Genomic DNA, 21,469 nt, shown 5'->3' on the forward strand with positions numbered 1-21,469 from the left:
TCTGCTTTCTCATGCTGATAACTTTTGTCATCATTTTCAGTTCATTTTGTGTTCTTGTACAATGATAAAGAACCTCTTAGCACATAGTGCTCAGGTATGCCTGTTAATGTAATAAGTTACATTAGTTTTATTTTTATATATTTATTTATATATTATATATAAAATTTTATATATTTATTTTATATTATATATAAATAATTTATTACATAATGTAATAAGTTACATAGTTACATAGTCTCATGTGAAAAGAAACTCAGGTTGCATTGTTTCTTTCCTGTGTACTCACAGCACTGTATCAAATGTAGTTCACAAGCAAACAGAGAAGGTTGTGGTAAGGTACTTGGGAAACCTGTGCTCCATTTCTGATTCCACTGCTGATGCTGGCCAAGGGAGTTGCTTTTTCTTAAATTGAAACTGGGATTTGACTTCCAGGGAAAATTGCAAGTTTTCATTAGCAGCAACAAATTCTCCTCTAAATTTGATCAAAACCCCTAATACTGATAAACTTTGCAGAGCGCTTCAGAAAGAGCAATTGTCCCTGTAGCAGGGGTTGCTGTCCGCTTGTTTCCCAAGCTTAATTGCTCTTAGTTCTCTGGGTGCTCACCTTTGGATTGTGTAGCAGATTTGCACCTGGGCTGCCCGGTTATTGAGAAGCTGAGGAACAGGCAACGAGAAAAAGAAAATTGAAAATTTCTCAGGGCCATTTTTGCTTTAGTTGAAATGGTTTACATTTCAATTTTCCATTTTAAAAATACAGAACGTTTTTTACCACCTTTGCTGATCAGCTTTCATAAATCTGACTTGTACTTGTCACCTTCCAGAACAGAGTTTTTAATCTTCCTGTGTTTGTCAGTGTTGGGTGGAAGAGATAGCTAAGTTTTTTACTATTGGTGGTTTTTTTTGGGTTTTATTTTGTTTGTTTGTTTTCACCCGTACCATGTTAGTTAGCAAGCCAAGCACTGAAAAGGCATCTTGTCTGTTTTATCTGGTATGTATACTGAGGGAGTCCAAGCTTAGGTCTAAAATGTGGTTTCTCACATGCACCAGGATTTTAACTGAATTGTATTCTTTTCTAAAAGCACTTTTTCTCTTGCTTGTTTTGTGATTCTGCTGTGCTACTGAGAACATTGGGAGAATAGAACAAGATCATGCTTGAAATTGTTGCTCTTTTTTTTCACTTCCATCTATGTATGAGTTTTCATTATATAATTATATAGTTATATATTACTCCATTTTGTTAAAGGGTAATAGGACATAAAATAATACGAACTGGGTATCTGTTGTAGTAGGGTGTTCTTTTCTCACTTTCCTTACATATGTGTAATACATTTTAGGTATGGGAAAATTGTATCCACAAAGGCTATTTTGGATAAGACGACAAACAAATGCAAAGGTATGTATATTTGCCTTTACATTACATTTGCCTGAAAGTCCTGATTCTATAAAATATGCTAATGTTGTATTTTAAGTGTTTAACTTTTTTTTGTTTGTTTTGCCATTGTTATTCCTAAACTAGTCTTATTCTTGCCCATGGTCAGTGTATTCAATACATTTGTTTCCGTCAGAGCTGGCAGACAGCCTGTGTCAGTGGTGCAGCCAAACTGGAGTGAAGCTGATATGCACAGTACTGGCTGGCAATTTGTCTCTATTTTAAAAACAAAAATGGAGTTAAAAGCAGCTTTTCCTCTTTTGCCTTGAGAAACTAAGGAAGCTTACAGAAGACCATTCAACTGTATGAAGCATCTGAAAAAACTGCATATTGTGGAAGTCAGCTCCATTGCTTAGAGTAGTTTAAAGCAGCACTTAATTATATGTTCCAATACTCTAATTGTGTTTTGTTATATGCTATTGAATGTATTTGGAGCAAAGAGAGGGTTCGTTTTCACCAAAGTAATTGCAGCTGGAAAAAAAATTAGACCTCCTTTAGATAAGCTGGATCCATCAGTTCCCTGATTTTTCGTCACTCATTGCAATGGCACTGAGATAATATCCCAGCAGTGTGCATGGTGGGAGAAGGTGTGGTAGCAGACACTGAAATACCAGATTTCAGACTTTCTTTTTTACAATTAAGAGGATAATTTCTACGCAAAGTGAAGAATTAAGTCAGCTGATTTAGCAATGTTAATAAGCACAAAGGTCATGAATGAGCATAAAGCTGATAAGCAGAGGCAAGAGAGAAGAAGTCATTATTAATAAAGACAGTTTTTGTGCAGAACTTGGAATCAGTGCAGGTGCATGGCTTCTTGGCTCCCCACCTTGAGCATTTAAAGGGGTGCTGACAGTTCAGAAACCGAAATTTTTAGAAAATTTCTTCTTAGCTTGTATGCAGAAGTCACCTGCGTATATTGTGCCTAGGAAAGAGGAGATGCCCTTTTCAGTTATTTCAATTAATTAATACCTATGACAGCACTCAACTGATTTAGTCTGTCCATTCCCCAAGTTCCTAAAGACTTCAGTAGCTCTGTCAGTGATACAGTACAGTCATTTAAATGTTTTAAGAGACTTAAGCTGACTTTTCCAATACAGTTTTTAAATCTCACTGGTGAAAAGCAGTAACTAACCATGTGCTATAACAATATACAGCAAGTTAAGGCTGTGGGGAAGCTCACTGCATGTCATTGAAATTGCAGTAGGAATATAAGTAGGCAGAATGTAGATATCTAACTGGAATTTAACCAAAAGACTGACGGCATCTCTGGCTCTTGCCAAAGAAACCCCCCCCCCAAACCATACCATGGGATTTAAACTAACTGGAACAAGGAGCAATTGAGTTTATGTATCATCTAGAAGATGGCAAAGCCAGCTTTCATGGCATGCTTGGTATCAGTATGTAACTTTGTCTGTATTGCACCCTGCAGTGTGGTGGTGTTGATAACCTAGGCTGACATGGGCATGAAAAGCTAGTTTTGGGTGAGGAAAGTTAGTTTTGCCTTGGCAGCACAAAACTTGATATGAGCTAATTTACTCTGTTTCATGTCAGGATTTAAGTCCACAACACCACGTGTTACACAGAACAATATGCAGCTTTCTTCAGCTTCTTGGCAGGTTAAATAAGCTTGCACTGATGTACAAGGCTGCTCGAGTTGTTTTTCTGAAGTTAAGGACTTTAAAGCTGGTTCAGTTATATCTTTACACAGACTTTTTGTCCTCAGTATACACATATTGTAAAAGAATACTATTACCTTCTGAAGAAATAATTCCATTTTCTACTCCTTTAGCGGTTTGGGTTTTTTTAATTGTTGCAGGGTTTGTTTGTTGTCTTTTAACCCAGCTTAGACATTGGGGAGGGTTTTCATTAATATTTGAGGTGGTTCACTGGTGGGAAGGAAAGGGGTTGAAAAATTCAGAATGAGGTTTGCAATAACATGTAGGGGAAGTAGCTTCCAAACTCTGACTGCCTTTTGATGAGACTTGAGCATCCAGCTCCCAGGTTGCATTAGAAATCTTAGCCTTGTAAGGTCAGTGTCTGTAAAGGCCAAGATATATTGCTGTTCAGATGTCCTGGAATCCATTACCTGTATGTTGCTGTTCAGAATAAGAAAAGAAGTTATTGCAAATATATGGAAATAGTTATAATTAACTTTGAGTTTACTTTGACATTTAAAGATGGTATTATATGGCATAGGAAATGCTTTCAGGACAATGTTTTTTACATTCTGTTTTCAGTAACAGTAATGGGGAAAAACTCACTTGTTTTCAGTGAAGCTGTGTTTTTAATCACTTTTTAAATCTAACTGTCTTTTATGTTTATACAATGAAGTAACTAATTCGCCAAGAATTGGGTTATGATGCAGTAGATATGTGTCTTTTAAACTAAATTCCTCTCCCACTTTTAAGTAAATGATGTGTAACTTAAAGGCTTATTCACACTTATTCAAACTGGACTAAGAATTTAGTTTTGAAAAATTAAAAGATTATGCTTTACTTGGTGATCTCTATGAAATAAGCTGATGATGTCACATTTGTTCTTAGAAGATACGTACCAGATAACACGAAGCAAAGCACCATACTACTTGTTAGCAATTTGGACAAAGTCCTGATAACGAGTGGGCATGGAAATTGATTTGTTCCGCTAGGGTAGGTCCCCACCAGTTCAAGGTTGAAGGACTTTGGTAGATTGGATTTTTGGGACCACATGAAGAACTCTAGAGGTCAAGCTGGCCATCTTCACCATCAGGAAAATTGTATTAAATAGCTGCTAGTAGCATGTGAACTGTTTGATTATAAGCTGGTTGCTGTCTCATTAATGAAATAAGTTTTGTATTTCAGGTTACGGTTTTGTTGACTTTGACAGCCCAGCAGCTGCTCAGAAGGCGGTTTCTGCTTTAAAGGCTAGTGGAGTCCAGGCACAGATGGCAAAGGTGTGTTAAAATAACTGACTAACTTTTGCAATGGCTTATGAACATGCACAAGCTTGCACATTAGCAGAGTGTTGGCAATGTGAATTTTCAAGTTGCAGACCCTTTACAGACAGCACAGTCCTCAAGCCACATGATATATTAAAGTAACAAAATGGGGACTTTTAACTGCCATATCCTAAAACATCTCCACTAATGAAATAAAGAAACATAGTATTGTAAAGTCTCCAAACTGATCTGGTTGGATTTATCAATGTATTCATGATACTGCTATTCCATTGGCTTCACAGAAGGAAGATTAGCAATAGATTGTAAGAACTACAGCAGGCTTAACGGTTTTAATACAACATGAATTCCTGGAACAAGTCAATAGCCGAAGTAATTTACAGCACAAAAGTATGAAAGGTTTTATACATTGACTGTTACTGAGGTTAGCAGCCTTGCAATTTGGGGATGAATTTTTAAGCACAGCATGGCAAAATTTAACCTTATGGCTTTGTCTTCAGCCTTTCTAGTATATTTTCTATTAAGGTAAGTAAAACTTAAATCTGGGTATTCATGATAGATGTCTTGAAATTCTTAGCCAACCCTTTGACAACCTATTTCTGCATCAGGACAAACCCAAGTGTTATTAAAAATAAGTATGATCTTTCTTCTTTTTCTCGCATTTTTACTGATCCTTGCCTCTGAATCAGCTTATGAGCCAGAAGTGATCTTCAGAGCAGTGCTTTTTTGGCATAAGATAAGTTTCTCAAATCTATAAAATCAAGGAGATGATACATTAGTAATGATTTTTGTCATGTGTTAGGTCAGATGGCCTGGGTCCAATAGAGTGCCATAAACACCAGTACAATTTTATTAAATAAAGAAAATATTACCATCATAATCTGTTAATATCTTTGTGGTACCTCTTAAAGCAGATTTTTCGTTTGAAAATTTTATTCTAATATATAAAAAGTAATAATCTAGTAATTAATTAATAATCTCAGAGGCTTTTTTTAATAAAGCAGTCTGCTGCAGATCTAGCAAATCTTTTATAGCTATCCATTAGGTACAGATTTTTTTCAGATGAGATATTTTCCACAGCTCCTCAGCTGAGGAGAACAGTTAAGCTAACAACATAAAATGTCTTTGGATGGATTCCAGGGCAACAAAATGGAAACCATATGTTTCATACTTAATGCATGTTTCATTACAGCCATGACACAAACATACACGCTTACTGGAAAACACTTCCCCCCCCCCCCCCTTTTTAGAAGGTCTTACGTATGCTTAATCAATAACTTTTAAGTAATCTTTAGTTTTTAGGTGATTGCTTTAAAATAAACACCAGATTTCTCAAAACTTCTGTCTGCTGTCTTATGGATATGATATCTAGGTTGGAGGGGAGAAAAGAGAATGTGAAGTCATGTAAATTAATTTTGCTAATGAAATTTGATGTCTGATTTAGTTGTCCTGAGTAGATGGTTCTAATAATTCACTATAGTAATCCAATGAATACTTCCTTAATTTTTCCCATAAGTATATTTTGACTCATTTCCTCTGACAGTTAGTTGCAATATTGCTGATATTTCTTTCTGTTAGGATTAATGAAAAAATGTGCACCCTGGTACCCGACAGTTTTGATTGATTTGTCTGACACTGTGTCAGTCCTGGCGACCTGTGGGAAATCCGTAACTGTGAAGTTTGCATTCCAGTGAAACTTGCTCTGCTTCTTAACATGGAAAGAGTGTTTGAATTTATAAAAAAAAACAACCCCAAAGCCAACCCAATGAACAGTACCACAACAGTCACAAGTGACTAAGAGTTTGAGTGCTTTGGTTTTTGTCGATTTTGAGCCATTAGATTATTTTTTTTCTGGACAGTGCTGCTCTTCTTTTGCCTGAAAAATCCTATCCTTGCTTGGATGCTCCAAACTGGAAATTGCCAGTCACTTACAGTTGTTCTGGCAAGATTAGCAAATCAGACTCTTCACATGCAAGACGCTATGGAAGTTTACTTGTGTTTACGTATTTATTATTTTATCTTTTTGCACATTACCACCTGTGCCGTGAAGTGGTCTTTTTGCAGTGAAATTGTCCAGACCTTAGCCTGAATATCACAGAGAAAGATTTGAAGAGCGTTTCTTGTCTGTCTGGCCGATGGATTTCCTTTACTGATCACCACAACTGCTTCAGTTTCAAAGAGAAATAAATGCCTGCTGGCAGGATTTGTCCGTGGAAATGCGTTGTTGAGGTGCTGTGCCCGGGGTGTTAGCCAGCAGCAGGGGTCCCGGGTGTTCGTGCCCTCCTCCCAGAGGTGCTGGTAGTCCCTGACCCGCAGCAGCTGACAGGGAAGTTATTGCTGAAGCCTTGTTCTAACTCTGGCTGCTGTAACCCCCTTTTTGCGGTGTCCTGCTGTAGCTATATGCTGGTGCGTTAAAAACTATATCAGCAAGTTGATCTACAAATCCCAGTTTAGTAGAAGTGGTTCAGATTATAAGTGTTAAAACCTTTGTCATTTGTTCTGTAGAGATGACTTCAAATATTTGACTTTGTGAGCTTTTCCTGTCCGTGGGGTAAGATCATCATGTACTTGGCAGTCTGCTTCCAAGTTGATGTGACTCCAGAAAAATTAGCCTCACCTGCTATGTTTTGGCCAGCGTGGAGCAGGGCGGGAGGGCCTGGGGCCCGAGGCATGGCGGCGGGCTGCATCCTGCCGCCTCTGTTCCGCAGAGGTCACTGCCAGAGAGGTGGTGGCCGCCGCTCAGGAGGTGTCACGATGTTGGTGTCAGCGAAGGAACCTGGTGTCAGACCATTGCTCAGGAAACGTTATGTCTTCAGTTATTATTCTGCTCTCTCCGAGATCTGAATTTGGGAGTGCTTGGCTGAGACGAAGCGACTGGGGAGGTGTTTTACTCTGGTGAACAGTATCGTCTGGTCACTGCTGAAACAGAAATGCCTCCAACGTTTACGTAAGATGATATTGCATTGCCAGGGGACGGGATTAGCTTTTGGATGGGTATTTAGAATAGCAGAGGTAATGGGCTGGTGTCCCTCTCCTCTCTTCCAACTGAGTATTACCAGCGTTCAGTCTTGTCGGTCGTCTTTTTTGAGGGTGTACAGGTGGCTGTGGAAAGGGCTCAGGAGATGATGTGAGCTGCAGTGGTAACCAGCTTGTTTCAGGATCTGGTACAAAACCGACAGCTTATCTCTTGCTCTAAAGTACAGAAAGAGCAGATACATGTCTTGCAAGTTGGTAACTGGTGTCTAATTTATATTTTCAGTCAGCTTAGTTTATCGGAAGTTCTTTAGTGTAATTAGTTTATTGTCCTTGATCCTAGAGGAGTGCTTTGATAATAAACCAGTAAATAATAATAATAATAACAATAATAGTAATAACAATAATAATAATAATAATAATTTCAAAAGCTCAGATTTTGCAGAGTTGTGTATTCTTAGCTAAGATTAGTAGTAGCATTGAAAAGCTCTGCCTATTTTCTTTGTTAGAAAAGTTGTTACAGTTGCTGTCAGAGTGATTTTTCTGAGAATTGTGTCTCTTCTCTTCCCCCCACCCCACAGGTAAAATCAGTGAGGTAACTACATTTCTGTGCTGTTCAGAGCAGATAGCAAATGACTTTGTATGGGAAGATAGATAGATGCACACATAAAATCTACTCTATGTTGGCATTTTGAACAGAGATTTAAAAACCTGGGAATCTGTAAGGAATTTTTTAGAGATGGTGAGGTCTAAATGCTGTGGAGATATGAGTCACCTAAATTCTCATAAGTTTTTGACCTTAAACTTAATATAAAACATTTGAGTCAGTGCTCAGACAAAGTTCTGTCTCATCAAACGGTATGCAACTGAGTTCAGCTGTAGTTACTGAAGTAACTGTGTGAAATGATTGGAAAACTGGCCCCTTTAAACAGAAAGTTGAATTTAATTCTCTGTTCTTTAGGATGTAAACTAATGTGTAAATATGAAAGATAAAAAAGAACTACTGAATAAGAATGGTTAATAAAAAACACAGTTCTCATCTTTCTATCTAGCAAACTGAAGCCAGAAGGAGAACGATTGTATTTACAGCCCAGATAAAGTCAACTAGCGAATATCTGTGTGTACCGCCAGCAATGTAGAGATACATAGGCCAGCTAGAATAGCAGCGTGACTGTGATAGCAGAGTGGTAGCTCAAGTGCTAAACAGCTTCCTTCCTGGTGTGGCAGTGACATTTGTATAGCCATATTGTCTAGCTCATGGTAGGTTTACAGGTTCCTGAGATGATATAAGTGAAAGACCTACATCTACTAAAACTGTTCTATGTATGGAGGTACCATTTTTTGTAAAGAGCTTCTAATGTACTTCAGGCATCACAAGAAGGATTAACATACGTTCCAGTATTCTCCCAATTGTATTTCAGACCTGTCCCTAAAATGAGTGTAGTGTCCTCTCTTTAAAATGACTTAACCATCCACGTCCAACACAGTTGCTATAGACTCAATGAACCCGACCCTCCAGACTTTACGTTGTTGAAAACCATGCCTTCCTTCATCTCTCCTCTATTCTCTCTCTCTGTTCATGAGATTTTTAGTTCCCATATGTACAGCTTTGATGTAAGATTGATTGTCAAGATCATTTATAACTTAAACAAGTGATACCCATTTTTTTCCAGTTTGTGTTTTCCTACGTTTTTTTTTTCCTATGGAAGCACAAACTTACCTTTAGTAAATGTATGCCACTTGTAACAGAACCCATGAAAGTAGTCCGTGGACATGGAAGATTTCTGTGGTCAATGAAACTTGTTAATTTGAGCCAAGGAATGCTGTTCCATGTAGTAATGTGCATTTTTGGGGGAAGACTTGTTTATCCATTCAAAGATTTCCCCACAGTTGCACATTTTTAGGACTTCAGGCTTCAGATTCTTAATGTTATAATTTCCTCCTTCTTAAAATCTTCAATTCCACTTGAGTTCCTCACTCAACAAAATGAATTGAGTGTGCTCCTGCTTATATTGTATTAACACTCACGTTAACAAATCACTAAATATTTTCAGATATTTTAGGCTGGTGCAAAAAATTAGGGCCATCTTCAGAATTGTTTCTTACTCAAATTGTGTCAGAAGGGTGCCTGTGATAACAATGCGAAGTCATATACTGACTTTTCTACCATTCTTAAGATACAGTTTCTGGTTTTTTTGAGCTGTCTGTTGGCCCTCAAAGCACCAGACCAAACTCTCTAAAACTCATTATGTGGGGTTGGTTTTTAGTTTGTGATTAAATATTAGCTCATTGTCTGAGTTCACATTGATCCTCCAGAACCCAGAGATGACATGAATTTGTAATCTTTGTATTTCTTACTAATGGTTACAAAGGTAGAACTGTGAAGCACTCCCCATGTGCTGGCAGCTTTATCTCTTTCCAACTAAGTTTAATGCAGGATTAATTCTATTTTATATTCTAACCTTAACTTCAGGTGTCTTTTTTTCCAAGCATATTTGGAAAGGATGAACTGTCACACTATATAAAAGTGTGAACTGTGCAGCAGGTACGGGATTTTGGAAGCGAAAGGCTGCTCGGCCCCTTGTCCTCATCTCTGTAACAGAAATCAAGGCTTTTCCACAGCTTTTAGACACAATCTATTAAAGTCTCTCTTCCTTTATGTTGCTGATGAAGAACATGGTTTTGAGTTAGCAAAAATGAGAAACAGGTAACTTTTATGACTTTTAATAATGTATTGCTTTTTGCACTTGTCTTCACTGTGGCAAACTTCTGGAGAATTAAATCAGTTTTCTTTCCTACACAGTAAAGTAAGAAAGTAAGTTTAAGTTACCATGGTAGCTAGCGCACTTAATCTAACTAGGGAAGGTAGGCATATTGCAATTTTTTTAATTCTTCATCTGGGCTTCTGAATGCCAAAGAACAGATGACAAGCAAAGAGGAGCTAACTCAAGCAGTTTGTTTTTACAGCAGCTTTTAGCAACTGTCTTGTAAGAGAAGTTTTCTTTTTACCTAGTTTGTAGTACTTTCTGTAGGTAACACCATAAAATCCTACTGTAACAGACTATTTTAAGTAAATATAATCAATTTTCCTCCTTTTATTCATAAAAGTTCTTACAAGTCATTATAAAATAAATTGAAGGTAAGCCAAATTTTGCTTACCTGGGTGCTAGATGTCCATAATTTCAGGAATTGCATGTGCATTAAATAAGACTGTTAACAACCACTTCCCTTGAGGACACAGCTTCAGCCCACAAAAGTCTTATCTCAGCTGCTGAGCAGCACTGTGGTTTGTTCGGACAAGGGTCCAGTGCCCTGTTATGAACCATAGTGGGCTTATTCAGCTTTCTATTGAAAACAGCGGCATCCGTGAGCAACATGCAGAGCTCCCAGGGAGCACCCTGGTGCCCTTCTAGCAAAGGGAAAGCAAGAATGCCAGGGAATAAAAAGGGAACGTATGATTGCAGTGATAGCCTGATTGCACACTTGAACACAGGCCTTATTGTAGTTAAAAATTCCTTTTCATACCATTCTTATTCCTCTTTGTAACACAGATGTGCCTTTGAAAATGAATTAGAATGTTTAGCTTATTATATATATATCGTATATAGTGTTTATGCAGTTCTGGAGAACAAGTGAAGATTATGGTAGTGATTTCTCCCCTGAATTGTCTTGTTAACAGTCTGTGGTCAGACAGTATTAAAACTGTGGCTAAACCAGACATATTTCAGTGAGACACAGGCCAATTGTAAATTTTAAAGTAGTTTCTATACGAAGGCAGACAAGCATTTAATCCCTTCCCTATCAGCCAGAGGATCTTCCATGCTGTGAGCAGTGCCTAGTCACATGTTTCTGAATGGCTATCTGTTCGCTCTGACCTTACACAGAGCAAGAGAAAACAGATGTCTTATCGTTTTGCCAAGTTTCTTGTTTGCAATTTAGGAACGGTTCCACACGCACAGGGAGGTTTTTGTTAATTTCTTTCAGATGATGGTAGAGCATTCGCATTATGTAGGACTCCTCATCACCTCTTTCTACAGAAATTAGTATTAGCAGTTGATTATTTCTGTCCCTTTTATGAGAAATACTGTGTCTTGTAGTCAGCTTATTAAGTTAGTGCTGTAAGTGCTTTTCAGGAAGAAGTACATTAATCTGCAAGAGCACTGTTCTGCATCTTTGTATTGTTATGTTCTGCTAGAGAAGTTCTGGAGATGCAGCTAAAGGAATTTGGTGAAAAAAGACTGATAGAAACTTGCTGACGTGAATTGTTAAAAATAAGATTTTCTAGTTTTCTCAATAATAGAGATACTTACAGTAGCCCACAAATTCCCAGACATTGCCCATAGTCCACAAATATTGACCATTTTTAGTGTCTTTCAGTAATTGCTGAAAGTTCTGGTAACTGAGGAGACATGGCATGAGATATGAAGGTTTCCAAATTAAGCAGTTTTTCTAAATAGTCTAAATTAAAAAAAACAACCAAAAACCACAACTCAGTTGTTCAGGGGTTTATATTTTAATGTTAGCTTGCTACCCTAAAGTAGGAAGCTTTTCACTGACTTTAGTAATTCTTTTTCATCGTTCCCATAAAATGATACAAATAACTTAAAGAGATTTAAGATTTCTAAGGTGAAAGCAGCTCACATGATGTCATGGATTTTAAGCACCAGAAAAAGCCGTACGTTTGAAAGCACTTAGAACGGTTACAGTGTACAGGCAAGGTTTGAGCTGTTTTGTTTACAGATATTTTTGCCAGTTTCACTTTTTTGCTGACTTCCAGAATAAAAGTTAGAAACTTGAATATCAAAGGAATTATTTTTCTCTTCTGAAACAGAACTGTAATAACCATGTGAATCAAACCATGGTGAGACAGGTTTTGGTAAGGAAGGAAGTCACATAACTTAATGTATTAAACTGCTGTTTGCCAGGGAGACAGAGGATGAGTTTAAAAGTTTGTCTTTCTCCTAACTTCCTGAATTTTTAACTGTTTAACCATTTTCCATGCCAAAATCTTGTTTAAAAGCAAACATCTGTTTGCACAGTGCCTTTTGTCTAAGGCAGGATAAAGACGGATGGGGAGTCCTAGTTGCGGTTGCCATTTGGAACTTAGCTTGGAAACCTAGCGTGTTCTAAGGGGAAGGAAATGACTTGCTACTTATGATCTCCCAAAACGTACCCAGATAGCTGTTTTAAGGTTTAATAGTGTTGTGGAGATGACAGAAGCTGAACGGTGATGTAAGTAATAAATAGAAGGAGAGGAGATGTTTTGCACGCTAATAGGTATAATGTTTGTGCTGCCAAACTGTGTAAAATTCCAAATGGACTCTAGAAAGAGTTCAGTCTTGCTTTAGGTCTATCCCAACAGTATTACCTTAGTAATGTAAATGAGCTTTTTTGAGAACCAATGGCCGGTGTTCCCCATCCGTCCAAAGTGAAGTGGATTAACTGAATCTATCCTGACCTAGTCGGACTCAGTGGTCCGTATGGGTCCCTTCCGATTTGAGATATTCTGTGCTTCTATGATTTGTCCTTACAGCTGACCTGCTGCTGCTCCCCAGGGCGGCTGTGGGTTTGCACCTGCAGTGCAGATTCAGCCCTGGTGCACTGTGGAATGTGTTGGCATTTCAACTGTTTTTTTTCTGGAATTACAGATGAATGACATTTCAACCCATATTCCAGGATGTCAGTGTGACATCCTCATCTGTTGGCCACTTTTTTGCTCTTCCTCTCCCATGTCTGCCGTCTTTACCAGTTCTAGCCATGGACATATGTAGAAGTATCTTCAAACTCCCCTTTTTCCACCGTGGTCAGTACATCCTGTTGAAGGATCAAAAGCCGAAATAACCGAATCCCTGGGAGTATTCAGGCTGTAATAGACTGTGACATAGACAAGGAGTCAAGAAAGCAGAAGTGAGTCCTTTCCAGTCACCCATTCAGCATGCAGCTGACCAAAACACAATAGTTACTAATGCAAAATACAGATTGTTTCAAGGGCCACAAGTCAGATTTTTCCATCACAAAATGCTCTCTGTTCAGAGAAAGCAATTTCCTTAGAACAATTTCCTCAGATGCACTTTTTTCCCTCCACTCCATTCCTAAGGGATTTGCAATGTGGGTTAGTGGTAAAGTCACTAATACTCTGTCAAAGTTGAGCATTCCCTTCTCTAACAACATTACGTGCTTTTATGGTATGAAGTTTTCTCTGCTAGGTGTATGGGTACAAGAACCGAGTTTCCCAACAGGGAGGAAGATCTTCATGTGTTACAGTGAATTGCAGCGGCTCTTTGTGTCCCTTTTGGAAACGAAAGCTCATGGTGTCTCATCCTGAATGCATTGCCTGTAGAACGCAAAAGTGTTGTAACCCCCTAGTCTGCAACAGGAGCCCAGGAGAAGGGGAATGTGATCTACCCAGTTACTTGAACAAAACAGATTGCTCTGACATTCTGCAGTTGACTAAATTTCTTTCTCTGTTAGGTGTTTCTCAATATAAGCATTTCTTTTTTGCATGCAGATTAAATTTTTTTAGTGTGTACAAAATAGGAACTTTTTTTATCTTTCCAAATGTTGTTAGGCTTTTTAATGAGAACATTTTTATAATTTAATTCAGACTTTCTGTTATTGTAGAGTAAAAACATTAGCAAATCAGATGAAAATATGTAAAGAGTCTGATCATCCATCTTGTATACTGTTTTATGTTATTTGGGGAAATTTTCAGGTCCTTGTATGCAATATATTCTACAGTTTATAATAAGAAATCCAAAATTTTTCCTTTCAAATATTATTCAGGTTTCAGGAAATTATCCTATAGCTACAAACGCAATCTTGTAATGCCTGTGGCTGAAACCTCCTGTAAAGCTTTTGCTAATAGTGCTCATTAAAGAAGGAAGTAAGCCTACATATTTCAAGGGACAAAAAGATTAAAATTGGGTAATATAATCTAAGTAACAAAATAATTTTAAAAACTTGAAAACTGTCTCATCTCACATTCCTGCCTGAGGAAAATTGAACCGTATGTCAACTATGGTAACATAGGTTTTCCCTCATGGTTGAACGCTGCCCAGCAATGAATATTAATGTCAGCTCTGACCTCTCATTGAATCCATTTTCTTGCCTTCTCTTTCTACTGATTTTTCTAGTATGAAAAAGAAATCAGGTATTCTAAGATAATTTAAATTGTACTGTAGAGATTCAGTATTATTTGGAAGGGGGGATATTTCCACTAGATAACAAAAGGGAAAACATAGATGGTAGTCAGATGCCGTTTGTAATAGACTGTAGAGGGATGGGCGAGAACAACACTTGGGCACTTGGAAAAGTTTTTGTAAGGTCTGGGATTTCATTGTGGCTAGGAATTACAGTCATATCTGTGGTATAGCATGCAGACCAGGAGGATGTAATGGGAGCACATTTCCCTTTTATAGGTCCTTTGATGCTGAAATTCCTTAAAAACCCTTACAGAAAACTTTAAACCTTAGCTCTTTCTAACTGAATGTGAGGGGTAAAAAGGCAAATAGTGAAGGTCCATAAGCATAGAATTTGCTTCCCCAGTTTTTGGAACAGGGTAATTCATTTCTGTGCCTAAAAAATGTGACCTCCCTCCCCTCCCTAGCCCCAAGTCCTTTTCCTTTTTTGTCCTAGAGAAAACCAGCCGCAACTGAGGGGTGATACCCAGGCCAGCAAGCTATTAAAATATGCAGCATGCTACCCACAATACCAAGATATTGTTAATACAGGGGCAGCTTAGGGACAAACTGATGCCTAACCTGCATAATAAGGTATCACCACCTATACAGCTATAATCACTTTAATAAATGCTTTAATTCTAGTAGGGCAAGTGTTACGGTTTTGGGTTTTGTTTCTGGTTTAATTCAAGCTTCCCTGTAAGTCTGTTAGCCCTCTTGTACAGGATGAAAATATGCTGAGGACTATGCCCACAAAATTGTATTTGTTTTGGATCATATCACTCCTAAACCCAAAAAAATTCCATGGAGTATAATGCATCCTGCAGAGACTTAGGTCTGTACAGGGGACCATAATGACACCATCAATGTTTTGTGCAAGTATAAGAGCAAGTCACGTAGATCTGTGTAGGTTAAGAAAGTATATCATCACAGAGCATGGCCAGCAATTAGCAGCATGAGAGAGATGCTCCCTAACGGCAGCTGGAGAATCTGTAGACAAACACTGGAAATTATCAATTTCAACAAAAATGTTTCTTTGATCGAGATGGAATTTCGGGGTACATACATAGATCACACAAAACAGAGTCTAAGGTCAGGAGAATGGCAGAGACGTGACTACATTTGTCTCCTCTCAAATTGGTCATCTCCTGGCTGCCCTCCTCTTTCATTTGGTTTGTTTCTAGAGAAAGTTTTTGGAAGACTTTTGTATTGTCTGAATGCATAATATAAAAAGTTTGGTGAAAACTCAAAAACATTCATGTGTGGGAGAAGACGACAGTATCCCACCCACTTCTGTGTGTATCAGCCTATCCTTGTGGTAATTTTTTGGCAATGTACGTACTCTTAAATGCGTAGTTTCCCTTCCCTCCCCTCCCCCCCCCCCCCCCCCCCCGTATTATTTTCAAATGGTCATTCCAATCTTTTGTCTTTTTGATTTACATCTGGTTATTCTTATCTTCCCACCAGTCTTGTATTTCCTTGTCTGCTAATGTCCTTCCTTTATTTGTTTTTGCTTTTTGTTTTCTTTCAGAAAAATCTGAAACATGAAGTTGTAATACAGAGTATAAACTGGTCAATTATTCACCTTTATCTCCACTTAAAAATGTTGCTGTCAGCAGTAACAGGAGGAGGGGAGCTTTCTCAGGATTGCTGTAAACAGTGACTGAAGTCGGAGGTCACTGATACTAGGGAAGAGCAGCCTTTAGAAAGGGGCCTGAGAAGTAAAAATCGGTACCAATAGTTATAGACAATTGTAGGTTTTTGTATTCAAAAAGTCTTTCCAGTGGTGGCAACAATAACAATTGTTTTTAATTCTTTTTCAGCAACAAGAACAAGACCCAACTAACTTATACATTTCCAATTTGCCCCTTTCAATGGATGAGCAGGAGCTTGAGAACATGCTGAAACCGTTTGGGCAGGTTATCTCTACAAGGATACTGCGGGACTCGAGTGGGACAAGCCGTGGTGTTGGCTTTGCAAGGTACTTCAGTGGCTTTACCTATGCTGACAGCTTTTTTTTTTTTTTAATTGAAAAGGCAGGAATAGAAGGAAAAGGCAGAAGTTACTGAAAAGGGAGATCTAGGTGGAGATACCAGCAGCGTTTTCTTAATTCTTCCTTTCATAAAGCAAATATGGCTGTCTCATCTCGCTTATATGGCTAAATCTGAATCCATTGCCCTTATCAGACAACTATCTAAAGTAGGAGTTCACGCCTCTTCTCTGTATGTCTCCTTTCTCCTCTGTCCCTGAACCAGTAAGCAACAGTTACGTAATGCTTCACAGAGACTTCTGTGACTTTTCTGGCTTTTGAGGTTTGAATTCAAGACAGGAGACCATAAGGAAGACACCTCCACACCCCCTTTTTTTTTTTTTCTTTTTACTTCATTAGTTCCTCTGAGAAAATCAACTCATCATTGCCCTTTGAATGTCAGACCTTTGAATTTTCTGGCTCATTAACGTGATGTCATCTGGGAAAGAAAATATTTTTATTCACTCTACAGTAAATCTCACCTTAGAATATTTGTCAGCGCAGTGAAATGTCTTTCCCAAATCAACAGGAATAAATATCTTCCATAAATTAGTAGACACTTCCCAAGTATTCTATCCGTGTGAGTTTTTCTCTAGATAATTCAGTTATTTGCTTTGGGGTCTCATCATCAAAGCCTTTTCTGTGTCTTTCTAATATTTGTCTCTCTCTCATTAAGTCCTGCTTTAAACCTTGTATGGCAGTCAAAATTTGGAGTCTAGATTGGAGATTTCTATCATCAAAAATAGGGGCATGCCTTGAGCAAGGAGTTGAGATTCTCAAAATATGTTGTAAAAGCTCTGTTAACAGTCAAATTTCAGTAATTCAGATGTTCAGCCAATATTACAATAACTCTGTATTTGAACAAATAGCAAGATCTAAAGTTAGTGTGCAGAAAAGAACTGAACAAAGTATATCTCCTCATGAAACTCAAAGTTTTAGGGATTGGTTTCCTGGGTTGGCTATGGGTGGCTCACAGCACTTTGAGTTTTATTTTTATTTTTCTAACATCCCCCGTGCCCCACTGGCTTTATTTGCTTGACAGACTGTCCAGTCTCAAGAAGATACAACAAAAGAACAAAATTAGAAACAATGAGATTTATATTCCTATATTTAAGAGTGCAAAACCAGCAAGTTTGTTTCCACCAAAATTTCTTCCTGTCCCCTTTAAATAAATCAATAAGTATTTGTAATATTTGTGGTGTAAATTTAATCTGGCATTTTTAGTCCATTCATACACTTGTATTTTTTCGTATAAGTATATGCACAAGTATTTGAGTGTGAACTCCGTACAGGTACACACAGAATGTGTGTATGTGTTTTTGGATGATGTAAAAAGCAGCATATATCCAAAAGTTACATTTTCTAATTTTGAAAAAAACGAACCCACTAATACGTGCTTAAATGCAGCTTTCACTTCTTGGTACTATGAAGAGCAGAATCCAGTAACACCCAAGCTAAAATTCAGTAGGCATTATGGATTTATTCAGTCTTTTCTCCCTGAATTTGCTTACCCAACTCTACCTTGAATCAGTGGTATCTTAGGAATGCTGTTATTCAAATATAGCTGGAAGAGTTTTAGAATTGTATGTAAAAGTCCAAAAGACTTGTGTATATCCAAAACCTTGCTTGTATTGAAGACATTAGAAGAGATTAGTTTTAAAGTATTTTCTCCTTAGGTTCTGTATTATACATTACATGTTTTGTATATATATACACATAAACTTAAAGTTATTTTTATATGCATATTTATTTATACACATATATTATACATAAGTTATAGAATAAGCTATTGCTGTCATATCTGATAAAAAAATTTCCAGTTCTGCAAGGTAGGTATTGGAACATTTTTGGATAAATATTAGTTAAAGTTAAAATTGTCCAAGAAACATGTAGACGTTAAATAAAGATTTTAATTTCTTGCCTTTGGTAGCATTTTATTAGGTTAATAAGGGCTAATACATTTTATCAAGTCCAGACTCGAGTCTGAAACTAAATTATATTGTTTCTTTCATGTGAGACAAAAAATTTAGATTTCTTTGATGGAGATCCAACAATCCAGAACTTCTGAAAATTCTCTAGAAGGTATTTTTGAAACCATGAGGAAAGCTTGTGGTTCAGTCTCGCATTTTGATGATTTTGGTTGCTGTCTGTGACTGTATTTTGTTGGCCTGTGCAGAAAGGCTATCAGAATTAAGAAGGTACCAAGAGTTAGTAATTTTTACTACTGCTTCATTGCTGCTGAGGCCATTGACCTAATATATGGATTTGAATTACAGAACTTGATGAGCAAATAGAAAGCAAATATTTGTTCAACATTATCCAAACATCATCTTGCAGACAGCTGCAAAAGATATTCTTTTAAAATTAATTTTGTTAATAATTGTATGTCTCGGTCATCCATTGCAACTTGGTCCAAGCTGGCATTTAGAGCCGCCACATCTACATTGTAATGTAAGGAGGTAGCTGCAACCTGCGGAGCCACTCCCCGACTGGCATTAGCTCACAGGTAGTCCACACAGTCTAGTTTTGACAACATCGGTGCACAAACCTGTTCAGGATGCTGGATAAATTCTCAGTAGCCATCATAGCTATTCTGTCATTGGTTCCTGTTTCAAAAGTAACTTGGAGACAATTAAATAGGAGATGGGTACATCATTTAGTTGGCATGATAAGTGTAAGCTAAAAGTTGCAAAGGCAGTTTGGGCCATGGTCAGGCGTGTTTATATTTGAGTTTTATGACTCTTAAAACTGTACAAACACTTCAGAAACCTCTATGAAAAGTGGCATTAACATTGGTTGTATATATCATGGACACTAAGAGTTGTTGAGAATGACTGTGGATCAGTCTTTCTGCTTCCTTTAAGACAGCATAGGTACTTTGTACTGTAGCTGGCCAAGCAATGTTGTGCCTAATTTCTAAGTAAATAAGGGTATTGTGTTTGCAGTTTGGCACTGACTTTGGCCTCAGAGTGCCTAAAATGTTGACTGAGTTTAGTTTTACCTTTCTGAGTTGTCTGTTCTTAGAAAACATCTTCTCTATTGCTCACACATGGGAAAGCAAGCCACAAAAGCAAAGCGAGAAAAAGCAAGAAACATGCTTTAAAAAGATCACAAACATGGGAATCTGGATAAGTGTTTAATTTATGTAAATTATTCTTTATTTTCTTAGGATGGAGTCAACAGAAAAATGTGAAGCAGTGATTGCTCATTTTAATGGAAAATTCATAAAGACACCAGCAGGAGTTTCTGGTATGTTGGATATATTTCTAACAAGATGTATGAATGGGTTATTGCTTACATAGTGGAAGCCTGTTACACTGATTGTTGTATCTGGCTTCTCGTTCAGAGGCAGGCTTATTAAAATTAAACTGTGTCTTGTTGGATGACTGTAATACTTGCTCACTTGGAACACAATATATCACTTTCCTACTGCAAGCCTTTTCTAGGAATCTAGTAGTGTTCTCTCCGAGCAGACAGACAAGCAGCTAAAATGCCTTAAGCCAGCTATGCACAAATTTACATCCCACATAATCCCAGTTGAAGTGAGGAGGCAAATATGTGTTGTATGTGTATCAAAACAAAATTTTGCTGATTGTCCAGGGACAGTTCTCTTTGAGAGGCAAAAAATGGACTGCTTTTGCCTTCTGTTGATGATTTTTTCGACATAATTTTCAACAAAAGATCTGATTAGTAAAAAATATATTCCGCGGCAGTACCTTAATGCCAGGCACTTTCATTCATTGGGAGAGCTGTGACTTTTAAGTCAATGTAGGCTTTGAGGTTCTTCAGGAAGATGGAAAGAGGTCAACAAAGAATGCTACTTCCAGAAATGTTGTGCAAGGCAAAATGCAGAGAAGCTATGTAGTGCCGTTTTGTTGTTGTCACACCACGTTCCTCATCAGTTTGCCTGCTTTGTCAGCACTGTTTCTAAGAGACAAAATGCATATTCCATAAACATGTAAAAACAAGGAAAGGCAAGTCAGAGCAGCAAAGTAAAATAGAAAGAAAAGAGGACAATAAAGGAGGAAAGAACACATGCCTGACATTCCAGGCAGCTTTTGGTAATCGTTTTATTGAGAATCCCAAGTGGGAATTTTACAAATTACATTGTTGATGTGGTTGCTGAAGCCACCTTTATCCTGCTGGTGAAATGTTCTCTGCAGCCAGATCCTGACACTGAGGAGGAGGAAAGCAGCCCTCGGCAGGCGGACAAGAATGTGGCTTGTTTAGTAAAACTACATACATGCTTCATCCCTCAAAGATTACTCCAGTTTGAGGCAGTCTGTGCTGCAGTAGGGATGGAAAGCTGCTTCAGAGCACAGGAAACCACTCCCTTCACCAGCACTAATCGAATGCAGGGTTTTGACTTCCCTGGCTTGGCTTTTGCAGACCCTTTGCTTTGGGGTTGATTGCCAAGATTATTTAGTTAAAACTTTGTTATACTTAGGGCCTGTAATATTTATTTTTCTATTTCATATATTTAGAAATCTGTTTTTTTATGAGGTGGAAAATCCCTTTAGGGGCAAGGAGATCACGGAACGGTTTTCTCTGAATGCTGACTGTGCTCTGATCCACCCTCCGTGATTAGTTTTATAGTGCTGCTATGGCTTGGACATAATTAAAAGTAAAAAGTATGGAGAAACCAAGAGTTTTCTAAATTAACATATAAGGATTTCTATTCAATTAGAGTCAGTAAAAAAGCTGTAACAGAACCTCCTATTAGTGCTATTTAGTTTACTTATTTTTATTTTCACTCGCATTACCGTGTTCTCAATGAACAAGCCACCAAGTATGTCATTGCTGTCATTGCTAATCATGCTCTGTCTCGGGTGGGCTGTTGCTGAAGCTGGAGTTGCACCCTTATATGATCAGGTTTAACCAGGTAGGAATAAAAATTGCTGCATGGAATTTTAAGAACAATTTCT

The 21,469-nt window shown here is 37.8% G+C and overlaps 1 protein-coding gene across 4 annotated transcripts in view; it reads left to right on the forward strand.

The window, feature by feature from the left end:
* Window positions 1–21,469, forward strand: part of RBMS1 (RNA binding motif single stranded interacting protein 1) — a 146,396-nt gene that overhangs the window by 105,984 nt on the left and 18,943 nt on the right. For all 4 annotated transcript variants that reach the window (XM_080399170.1, XM_080399169.1, XM_080399171.1 and 1 more), the window contains exons 3-6: window positions 1,335–1,393; window positions 4,270–4,361; window positions 16,339–16,496; window positions 19,714–19,793. In XM_080399170.1, the coding sequence (XP_080255296.1) occupies window positions 1,335–1,393; window positions 4,270–4,361; window positions 16,339–16,496; window positions 19,714–19,793 (389 nt within the window). The remainder of the gene's footprint in view (window positions 1–1,334; window positions 1,394–4,269; window positions 4,362–16,338; window positions 16,497–19,713; window positions 19,794–21,469) is intronic.

This window comes from Falco punctatus (genome assembly GCF_963210335.1).
Source record: "Falco punctatus genome assembly, chromosome: 8".
NCBI lineage: Eukaryota > Metazoa > Chordata > Aves > Falconiformes > Falconidae > Falco > Falco punctatus.